Raw genomic sequence first — 11565 nt, 5'->3', positions numbered from 1 at the left:
ACGCACACACTCACACACTCACGCACACAGAGCTCATACAGTCAGTAGCAGAGCAACACATGACGCACATTTGGCCTCTCTCAAGCACTCACACAGTCACTGCAGAGCAGAGGAGACACCGCCAGGTGTCAGATAAGCACAGGCGGAGAACCAAAGAAAAACAGCTTCATCTTCTCTTAAGAAACAAATCAACAGAACTTTGCTCCACAACACATTTGACCGTCTGTGTTTTTTTTGTTTTTTTTACCGCTTGCAGCCTGATCCTCAACCCCCCGAGCACCCAAACACACTTCAGAGTGATGCCTATGACATGAGAGATGACCGAAATGAGACCAAGGAAGGAGGATGGGAGGCTTTGACATGACGGAGAGCAAAAGCTGTGAGCTCCACACTCGACAGGGCAAGTCTTCACTGTGCACATGTTCTTATAATGAGGCCAATTATCATTAAAAGTGACGTCTTACAGATTTGTAGAAAGCTCATGTATGTGTTGTGTTCTTTAGACATTAGAGTCATTACAAGTTTCTTTCTTAGTCCAGACTTTTAGGAAACATGGCGACGTGTGGACCGTGGGGTTAAAAAAAAGCCTTAAAAAGTGAAAACTTTTTCTTAAAAGTTGATTTTGAGTATTAAGTGTGTTTTACTTAGCTCAAAGCTAAGAACCCAGAAGTGGTTAGCCTGGTTATATAAGTGTATGAAAATGTTTCTTTTGTGTCATTTTGTCCAGTTTTGACCCACAAGCTAACGCTTAGCTATTGGGCCATATTTTGCATACAGAAACATGAAGCCAGGGTTTTATGTCACCCGTTACTTGATTTAACCATCAGGGGCCGTATTCACAGAGTTTCCCTTAGTAGTGAAGTTCTAAGAAAATTCTTAGAATTATGATGTTTTCTGAGAATTTCCCCTTATAATTAAGACTAAATCCTAGTAAAGATAAAAGACGTCTTAAGGTAAAAAAAAAAAAAAGAGTGGAGAGGAGGACTTAAGAGGCTTAAGAGTTCCTTTCAGAGGGAACTCTTAAGGCTCTTTAGGCTAAGATAAGAGGGAATTCTAAGAATCTTTGTGAATACGGCCCCAGGACGTCTGACCTGCTCTCTCAGAAGAACAGTTTTTACATTTTGGTTTGTGTTTAAATTAACGACACGCTAACTTTTCTATCAGGTTTTTGAACAAGTTAGGCTAACAGCTGTTAGCTAAAGTTTTACATTAACCATAAATAATGACTCTGCTGAAAAGCTTATTGATGGATTTCTGACAAAAAGGACCTGAATGCAGCTGATGGTTACTGCAGATGCAGTTGAGGGATCTTTGACCAGGTTTTGGTTCGGTGCCTTAATTAAGGAGAGATTTTTGACATTTAATTGACAACATAGGTCAATAAATACCCCACTACAGATATTTTGAAACTATTATGTGTCATAAACAACATGGTGGCTAACAAGTGGCTAAACAATACTACAAAGGATGTGGGGAACATTAAACATTATTAAAGGTCACTGTGTTAACTTCTGTTTTATTGGAATTGCCCGATCAGGTCGAGAAGACTCTGTTAGCTCGACGATACTGGTATGAAGTCGGCAGCATTGAATGTTTTGTTTACTGATACTGATACTAAAAGGAAAAAGAGAGCAATCCCCCCATAGTTGTACATATACACCCACCTACTGTATTTAAGACCAAAACCACAAAGCAAGGCACGAGTTTCAAAAGAAACAAGAAGAAATCTGAACAACGACAACTGCTTGTATTATACACACATCGCCACAGCTGGACACATGTACACATGTAGGCAGAGAAAACAATAAAAAATATGAATAATAAAAAAAAAAGAACACTTCCTGGAATTATCCCAACATGGTATCCTACATCAGCTCAGACCACGGAAGCATGGAGAAGCAAACACTCAGATTAGATCTGCTTACTTTGAAAAATAGTCTTCAGGATGACACACACATCTTAAATACACTTCTTATTAATATTTTTTTTGCAAATATCCATATATATATATATATTTATATATATATAATCTCTATCTTATCGTCATTTAAACACCACAACTGTTCTCTGGATTCTTGTTCATTCTCTATGAGTGTGGCTGCAGCTGGGCCGAGGTGGACGGTCGGAGCGTTATCGGGCTCCACAGATCCCCTGACACTTTACACTTTTCTCTTTTCATCCCATGTACACTGGGTCATGGCAACACACTGTGTGGTAACCATGGTGATGCCGATGAGAATGGTGATGATGATGTAGATTGTCATGGCAACACAGGGTGGGTGGTTGGGAGAGTGTGGGATGAGAGAGCGAGAGACAGGAGGGAGGTGTGCTCAGTTATCAAAGTAAAGATGCTTCCACTGCCGTCCACACCTGATCATACTGTTCTGTCACCTGACCCAGGCCTGCCAGCATCAAAGTAGGTTTAATGTAGGTTTGCTGAACAGAAGACGATGTCTCGGTTTGTTTATCATGGACGGAAACTAAAGCTTACTGAAGCATGTCAGAGGGAGGGTGGAGGGATTTGACCTCCCAGCACACGGCAGGGAACAGTCCTGGATCTTATTGATCAGCATCAAACACACATTAAATCTACTTTGTGTCAGTAATAAGACACGGGATGCTGCTCTTTAGGTCCCAGAATGTACAGAGAAGCCTGACACTGGCAGCTATACTTCAACTGTTATGATGACTTTGTAGCTCCCTTGTTGACTGTGGTACTTGTGCAAAGAGCTGGGAGTCCAACCTGACCTTTGACCTCTGCCGTACCTCTCTGAAAACCTGCATCTTTACACCCTGAACTCAAACTTCACCTACTCGATCCCCAAAAACCACCTGCTGGGGGTCCCCCCTTTTCTTTCTCTTGCTTAAGTTTATATTGTGCAGACTCGTGTGTGTGTGTGTGTGTGTGTGTGTGTTGGTTGCATGGGTCATTGTGCTTCTCCTGTGTGTATGTGTGCATGGTGAGGATGATGATGTGACAGGACATGAATGTGATTTTGATCCACCAGCTCACACACACACACACATCTGTCATACCAACTGTCTCTCTCTCTTACACACACACACACACACACACACACACACACACACCTCAGGAGCTGAATAGTCTCGTTTTGGTCACAGATAAAATTTTTTCCACCAAGTCATTTACATCGTCACAACACCAGAGGGCACCATTCCACACAGAACCAAGACATCAAACCAAAGAGCTAGAGATTCATATTTATCGGTATATTATATATTACTGTGCTAATGCAGGACTTTTTCAGTAGATATAAACTCTCCATGCTTAGAATGTACACATACCATACTATGATTCATTACACAGTTGGTTCATCAATCAGTATTAGTTTGTTTGTCCGTGTTGAGTTCTTAAAGACTCACGTCTGACTGCTGTCTTCTCACTTTGTTGCGTTTCTTCTTCTTCTTCTTGGGTATTTTTGCTTTTTTTGTCCCTTCATTTTTGGTCCTTTTTTCCACGTCTCTCTCTCCACTCTCTCTGCCACATGTCAGTCCAGACCTGTGGCGCTGCTCTATCATTGTCGTTTTCATCATCATCATCTTCATCATCATCATCGGCGACAGGAGATGAGAGTAAGAGGAGGAAGATTGATTGTTTTAGTTTTTTACCTGGAGCAGCGACGGGCGAGTGGAAGAATGGAAAGACAGGAGGAGGGGATGAGGAGCGGGAGAGACATAGAGAGAGAGAGAGCGAGCTTGTTGCCCATTGTGCCGTCTGAGTCACTCCTGATGCAGCGTTGCCGTGGAGACTCGGTTTTACGTGGTTACTCCAGCATGGCGTCCAGCTGGTCGGCCAGGTCATCGAACATGCTGCCGATGTCATCCAGGATGCTGACCGTGGTCTTCTGCTCGGCCACGTTGCTGGATGTAAAAACACACACAGGAGGATCACATGACATAAAGTTATTACAAATAATTAGATTAAGACTCCACAGGAAAATCAGGTTATTACAGATCTAAATAAGAAGATCTGGGCTTGTCTTACGTCTGTGATCAGCCCCGTCCCTTTTAAGTCATTGTTGCTACACTATTTAGGCTAAAGGCTAAAAGCTAGCATCCTGTGCAGCTGTTCATTCATAAAGATAACATCAACATACTAGGGTAGCGCTGATAGTCCTGGGAGCAGATCTGTGGTTCAGACACTTCCCCTGAAAGGACAGCCTCATGTGGCACTGGTGTTTAGTGCTAATCAGAAAATGCTAGCAAGCTGTTTTACTAGGTTAAGGCCTGGGATATCCTTCAGCTAACTTTAATGACCAGCGCCAATAGTATTGATAAGTGTCAATATCTCTGACCATAAGTTGTGTATGAACTTACTCTTCGTGCCGCAGTATCTTGTCCTCCACAGCCTGAAGAGCAGCAGCCAGCGACGCGCTCGTCTCCTCCAACTTCTGATGCACCAAAGAATCGACGGCAAAGTCCGGCGTCGTAGTGGCTGGCGCTGTCACTGCGCCCCCTGTCATCCCACTGTCCACTGACACGCCCCCGATAGAGGAACGAGGGGGTTTGACGGGCGGCGGGGTGGGACTGGGAGTGGCGGGGGTCTGCGGTGTCTGTGGTGTGGTGGGGGTTTGCGGAGTGTGGGGGCTCTGGGAAGAGGGGCTCGTTGGTTTGACGTTTGGTGGACTGGGAGTGTTGGATGGAGGGAAGGAAGGAGGCGAGCTGGTCTGCCGGGCTACTGCGGTGTGCTGCTTGGCTGGGGCTGCGGCTGGTGTCGGGGAGGGAGGGCTGGTCATGGAGTGGATGAGCTTCGCCGGTTTGGGCGCCGTGGGCGGAGGCGCTGGTTTGGGTGAGACGGGTGGAGGGATCTTTTTTCCTTCTACTACAAAGAGAGACAACAGAAAATTAGTGATCTGCAAAAGCAGCTTCAGTTCAGTGTGTAACTTAGGCACCTTCCCATGGAGGCATAAATCAGTACCTGGACTTCCAGGTGTCCCAGGTCCTGGCAAGGGGACTCTCTTGTTGGAGACAGTCTGCGGTGGGTTCGGAGGTCCTCCCTGTCTTTTTATTTGTGCCACAACAGGCTTTGGGGACACTGGAGGTTTCGGTTTCCTCACTGGAACTCCGTCATTAGTCACTGGAGCTCCTTGGTCCACACTGTTCCTGCGAGGAGCAGCAGTCACTTGTGGCGGAGGTTGCTGTTGTGGTTGTGGTTGTGGTTGTGGTTGAGGTTGAGGTTGAGGTTGGGGTTGAGGTTGCGGCTGCTCCGTCACTCCGATGTCAGACACCGGGCGGCGTTTTACGGTGGCCGTACCATTCTCGTAGGGGACTGGCTGCGTGGCGTTTGGTTGCGTGGTCGTCACAGGCTCCCCGTTAGCTGTCGGCAGGTCTGAGAAGCCCTCGGGCTCCTTGTCGCGGCTCTTAGGTCGTCGCTTGACGGTGGATGACTCCTGGAGGGTGAAGTCTGAGCCGTTGGGTTGGGGCTTGGAGCTGCGGGGCCGTCGTTTTAAGGTTGCTGTACCTTCCACCCTCGTCACGTCCTCCTGGGGGTAACCGCCGTCCCCCTGGTGACCCACGCCGTCCCCCTGGTGACCCACGCCGTCCCCCTGCAGACAGACACAAAATACACACTAACGGAAAATTCATACATTCGTGATAAAGGTTCATTTTTGCACAAACATTCAAAAACATTGATAAATGGATAGCACATGTAAAGCTTACAGAACACAGAAGCTTGACTATGTAATACATCGGAGCACATTTAACTTTAGCACGTTACATTACAGAGAAAACAGACAGATAAATACATGTAGATAGATGGACAAGCATGTATATAGATATCTACCTGTCCTTCTCCTTCTCCTCGACCTTGCCGACGGATGGTCAGGCTGCCCTCCTCTGCGAACGGCAGGTTCTCCGATGAGCTGCCGCCTGAGCCGGGGTGGGGGGATGACGGAGGGTGGGGCGAGGGTGAATTCACTGGTGGTGGGGAGGACTCAGGCTGGACGGTGGCACGGGGGACGACCATAGGGGGTGGCTGGTCACGCCTAGCGGCTGCCACCAGTTCAGTGACGGGGCCGCTGATGGTCCGCCGTCGGTTCACCACCTCGCCATCCAGACCAATGGCATCGCGTGTTCTCCCCACCTGATGAACACATGACAACACCACTGGCTGCTTAATTCACCACATAAACACGTTTTGGACTTGATAGAGAAACGGACACAGTACCTGCAGGAAGTTCTTCTGCAACGCCATCCCTTTGGCTCCGCCCCCTATAGAGGACATCTCCAACATTGCGGCGATGCTCCTCACACTCCCCATGCTGTTGGTCTCCACAACAGGTGGTGTGTCCACGGACACACCGAGGTCACTGGCCCGCCTCTGTTGGTGGTAAGGCACGTCCAGCATCCCTCCTGTGGTGGTCAGCAGGTTTTGTGGTGCGCTGGCTTCTGTCAGGTTGGAGTTGGAGCTGGAGATGGCGGAGCTGGAACGTTTGGGCGGCGGCGGAGGCGGACCCTTTTTCTTCTGACGCAGAGCCAGAGTCTGGTTGCGGCTTTTTTCCTGGTTGCGGACTGAATGGCTGCGACTGACACGGTGAGTCACTGTGGCATATTTGCCTTCTCTCACATTTGAACTCTGACCTCTCACTGCCTCTGCTTCGCCCTCTCCTCCGCCCCCTCCTCCTCTTTCGTCACACTCGCTGTCGGAGACGGCGTATCGGTTGAGGCTGTGAGCATGTTTCTTATCGGGATCAGCTCCTTCTCCCTCCGTCAGCTCAGCCTCTGGTGGGAGACAGAGGAGTGGGACCTGTGGCTGTTGGCTCTCCCTGACCTCCATCACCTGTGTCTGTGGGTGGTGCTGAGAATGTGCCTGGTGCTGTGCCTGGATCTGTGGCTGCTGCTGCTGCTGGGGCTGAATCTGACACGGAGCTCCGCGGTGGGTCGGCGACTGAGGCGGGTGTGAGCGTGGTGACTGAGGTCGTTCGCCTTGGATGTACTGTTGGGACGGCTTGGGCTTAGCCTGAGGAGAAGCTGTGCTCTGGACCGAGGAGGTAGAGGACGAGGATGAGGTCCGGGTCTTGGTAGGAGTGTGAGGGGGTGTGTAGGGAGGTGCAGGCTGGGAGTGAGAATGGGAGTGACGGTGTTTGCCCTGTGAAGACACACTGCCTCTGTGGGAGGACGTGCTTCCCTGGCTGCTCTGCTGCCTCATAGTCCTCGCCTCCTTCTTAGGTGGGCCGCCTCCTCCCCCTGTGATCACCTCATCATGATCTTTGCTGAGGCTGCGTGTTCGCTGAGCCTTGACTTCCTGACATGGCTGGGTCATAGCGCTCTGCAGCTCGGTGCTCAACTCGCTGTCCTGGAACGTGCTCATCTTTGGAGACATGACCTCTGGAGAAACAGAAAGAAGTCCAGATCAGCAGCTGTAGCTCAGTAGGATTTATCCTGAACCACCAGCTGTAATCTCACCGTCTGGAGGCGGGCTGTCCATTGACATGACTTCCTGCTGCTGTGTGATTGGTGGGGGCTTCTTCCTGAGGGATCCTCGCCCGTCTGCACCACGCTGCATTTCAGCCAGCCGCTTCACCGCCAACATCAGCTTCTTCTGGTGGCCTACGTCAAACAGGGTGGAGATGTGAGTACCTTACAAAGTCCTAACAAATCATTAAAAAATGTTGTATACTGTATCTAGATCTGTCTTTAACAAAAACATTTGGAGCATAATGCGAGACCAGCTGTGCTGTAGTATTTAGAGACTGTAGCAGAAAAGACGGGAGGCAGAGCTGGAGGTAGCAGAGAGGAAGATGCTGAGGTTCTCTTGGAAGGAGTGATGAGGATGGACAGGCTTAGGGTCAGGCTCAGGTTAGTGGTTTTGGGGACAAAGTCAGAGGCCAGCATGAGATGGTTTAGACGTGTGGGGTGGAGGGATAGTGGTCATATTGGTAGAAGGATGTTGGAAATGGAGCTGTCAGGCAAGAGGTCAAGAGGAAGGCCAAAGAGGAGATGTATGGATGTGCTAAAAGTGGACATGGAAGAGCCGGTTGGTGGCAGAGAAGAGCATGTGGAGGACAGAGTTGACGGGGACCGCCGGAAGTAGAACAAGGTCACCTTTTCCAATCTGATGAGCAACAACTCTTTTCTTAAGGTTCTTTTTCTGAATAAAGTTCTTTTGCCTGTGCCATCATACAAATCACTGACTTATTTAAAGATGACAGGGCAGCAGTGGTGGAAAGTAACTAAGTATTTGTACTTCGTTACTGTACTTAAGTAATTTTTTATGTATTTGTACTTTACTTAAGTAAAAATAATAGTGCATACTTTATACTTTTACTCCACTACATTTTGCAGCTGTACTTTCTACTCCACTACAAATTTTAAAAGGTCTGTGGTTAAAAGTGCATTTATGAATACAGAATCAGAATCAGAATACAGTTGTGTTCATACAGCTGTGAGGTCAGACTCTGCATGGAGGTGGTGTCACGCTGCAGCTGTGTTTCTATAATGAGCCTCAGTCATGATGCCGGTGCTCTGGCTCAGTGAGCTAACTAGTTAGCTGCTGTCTGCTAACACAGGTCCATCCATGAATGTCTGAGTACTTTTACTTTTAATACTTTAAGTACATTTAAAAGTAAGTACTTCAGACTTTTACTTAAGTAGGATTGTTGATGTAGCACTTCTACTTTTACTTAAGTATATATTTTGCTGGGTATTTGTACTTTTAAGTACCAAGCTTCAGTACTTCCTCCACCTCTGCAGGGCGCTGAACCACCTTATTTGATCAGTTTCTCTTTGTGAAGATCTGCTGATGTTTTGAGCCACTTTTAAAGCAGAAACCTAGACCTTAAATTTGACCTAATATTTAACTCTTACCGAGTTTGGTGATGCCTATCTCTTGCAGATCCTCCCAGGTGATGTCGGTGATGAAGTCGATGTTCTCGTAGCCGTTCTGCACCAACACCTGATGGTACTGGCTCAGACCGATCGCAGTCAGCCATTCACCTAAGTTATCCTTTGGAACACAAAAAAACATGGCTGCTCACAGGGCTCAGCAGCACCAGTGAGTGTGGCTTGTAGCTTAATCTGAATGATAATAGCTTCACTGTTTAGTAACATGGCAGCACTACAGCAGGCAGTGTGAAGCAGTGTGTTTTGAGCTTTTACTCACCGGTTTCTGATCAGGCAGCCACTCTGTGACACTCAGCTTGTTAATCTCTGATGAGATCTTCTTTCTGTGACCTGGTTTGGTGATTCCGATAGCTGTCAGATCCTAAACCAACACAAACACACACACACACACACACACACACACACACACACACACATATGCAAGTGAGACACTGAGGTGACATGCTGGGACATTATTTCCCCCACAAAGTGTTATAACGTCTCACCAAGAAGCACTGTAGTGTGTGTCTGTCTCTCTCTCACACACACACACACACACACAGAGGAAATCTTGCAACACAAGAGACAGCGTGACATCTGATGGAAGCTTCTACCAGTTGAGTAGAAAATAGCAGAGATGTGAATGTCTCAAAATTATAAAAAAAAGCAGGAAAACGAACGCAAATGTCAGCAGTGAAAGAAGCTTCTAGAAGAAGGAATCAGCTGCATTAAATACTAACATGTAGCTTTGAATACGTTTTGTTAAAACCTGAATAAATCAATCAGTTACATTTAAAACTGTAACCAATAAATGCATCAGTTGTATTGAACTACAGCTGTGTTGGACACATAAAAACACACACAGACAGGAACATTCTCACACACACACACACCGGGCTGCCACCCCTTTGCAGATGCAGCACAGACGGTAGACGAGGTCTTGGTTCTGTGACACGACTCTTTCAGCATGCACCACAGTGCACCCAAGAACAACAATCAAACATGCCATCAATTATTTGTACGTTGGGGAGCAGTGGTTTCTCAGAGCAGGCAGCAGAGGGTGAGGTGAAGGTCAGGAGGCCGAGTGAGGAGTTCACAGAGTACGGAGGGCCAGCAGCGCCAAAATAAAAAAGAAATGCTAATTTAAAAAAATTCTTATGCCATAAAATACACCAAAAATCATTTTAAACAGGTTTACGTACTTAAAACTTACTTACTTTTATCTGTATTTATTTACCTTTATATTCAGTTTATCTTTTATTTTCCTTCCTACACTTACATATTTATGTTTTTTTTAACATTTCTGACATCTGAAATCTTTTTAGCCGGTATTAAATTTTAAAATATTAAATATTTTTAAAACTTATTATACAGTTGAAGAATGATTGTATAAATGCCACAGGACTGGACTACACACTGTGTGCTGCCTGGAGAACCAGAACGTTTTGCTGAAAGTCAAAAATGTGCTTAACTGTCATTTTTATTTCTGTGCGAATTTTGAACATTAGCAATAGCCAGCTAGCTTAGCTTAGCATAGCAAAAAGACCAGAATCAATGGAGGACAGCAGGTCACAAAAAGGGTTATTAAACTCTTTTATAGTTATAATTTGATTTGGCTAATCTCAGGTAGTAATTTACATGCTAACATTTAATAATCCCATAACTTTCAGAATACTTTCAAAGTGTGCCACAGTGGTTGATATTAAACTAATTCCAGGAGAGACAGGCAGGACAATACCAGGAGGGTGATTGACAGGTGAGGCAGGAGGCAGGGATCAGTGTGGTGCTCACTCAAACATGCATCAAGGAGAGCACACAGACAGTCGTGCAGACTGGTTTCCACTGTGGTCCTTGGAAGTGCCAGTGACCTCTCTGAGGTTCAGGGGGGTCCGTACAGTTGCCTTACCTCCGGGGTCATTCGGCTAATGGTGGGCAAGTCATACCCAGCGCCCAGGAAGTTTGGAGCGTAGACCTGCAGCTGAAAGTCGCTCAGCCATTGGACAACGGCCTCTGAGCTCTACGGGAGAGAAGACAGGGGGGGGGCATGCGGTCACTGGATCCGTGTCTGCTTCTTCAACAGCCGCCTTTCCTCAGCGGGGCCAAGTAGGGCTGAACAGGGACCACAGGTACAGCTAGGACCGGTTTACTGTGTCGTGTTGTGCTGTCACTCCGTCTTTACATAATGTATTATACCTTAATGGATAGACTGTACAGTGGATTTAGCCCTGGTCAGCCCTCTTTGGCCCTGCAGTGAAAATCAGGCTAAAGTTTGGAAGGTGGAAAGATCCAGACTACGTTTGTCAAATGCTATACCAAGAGCAACACTTCTGAAAATGTAGCATCATCCTCTTTGAGGTCAGCACCACACATCCTAGAAAAGACCAGTTCTAACATTCTAAATCAAGCCACAATGCTACCTGCTTTTTTCTGATTATACTTTGATGATTCAATGTCCTGCAGCTGTAACACATCAGCATGTTTTCACATTTTACACCAACGCCTTGTTTAACTGCTGCCTCATTAACGACATTAAACACTAAACACTAGTGGTCAGCCAGCAAACATTCGATGATTAAGGACATCGAACAGAAGGCTCTTCAGCCCGGAACTGTTGTTTAAAATAAGGAAGGAATGATCAGATCCTATGCAGCCATGGTTGGAACATGAAGGTGATCTGCTGCAGCGTCCTGCTCTTAATGCAAATAGCTGACTGCAGAAGAA

The 11565-nt window shown here is 46.7% G+C and overlaps 1 protein-coding gene across 3 annotated transcripts in view; it reads right to left on the bottom strand.

Annotated features, from left to right (window-relative positions):
• Positions 1-1646: 1646 nt before the first annotated feature.
• The window catches only part of caskin1 (CASK interacting protein 1), a 68111-nt gene continuing 58192 nt past the window's right edge, over positions 1647-11565 (bottom strand). Inside the window, exons 16-24 of one of the 3 annotated variants that reach the window (XM_028412877.1) lie at positions 10751-10861; positions 9125-9226; positions 8830-8968; positions 7429-7572; positions 6191-7350; positions 5807-6106; positions 4940-5591; positions 4339-4843; positions 1647-3882 (exon numbers count right to left, since the gene is read on the bottom strand). In XM_028412877.1, coding sequence (XP_028268678.1) covers positions 3786-3882; positions 4339-4843; positions 4940-5591; positions 5807-6106; positions 6191-7350; positions 7429-7572; positions 8830-8968; positions 9125-9226; positions 10751-10861 — 3210 coding nt within the window. In that variant the 3' untranslated portion in view covers positions 1647-3785. The remainder of the gene's footprint in view (positions 3883-4338; positions 4844-4939; positions 5592-5806; positions 6107-6190; positions 7351-7428; positions 7573-8829; positions 8969-9124; positions 9227-10750; positions 10862-11565) is intronic. The other 2 variants (XM_028412878.1, XM_028412879.1) reach the window with 2 other exon arrangements.

Source organism: Parambassis ranga, chromosome 8 (genome assembly GCF_900634625.1).
Source record: "Parambassis ranga chromosome 8, fParRan2.1, whole genome shotgun sequence".
Lineage (NCBI taxonomy): Eukaryota > Metazoa > Chordata > Actinopteri > Ambassidae > Parambassis > Parambassis ranga.
This window is presented reverse-complemented; position numbering and strand designations above follow the sequence as displayed.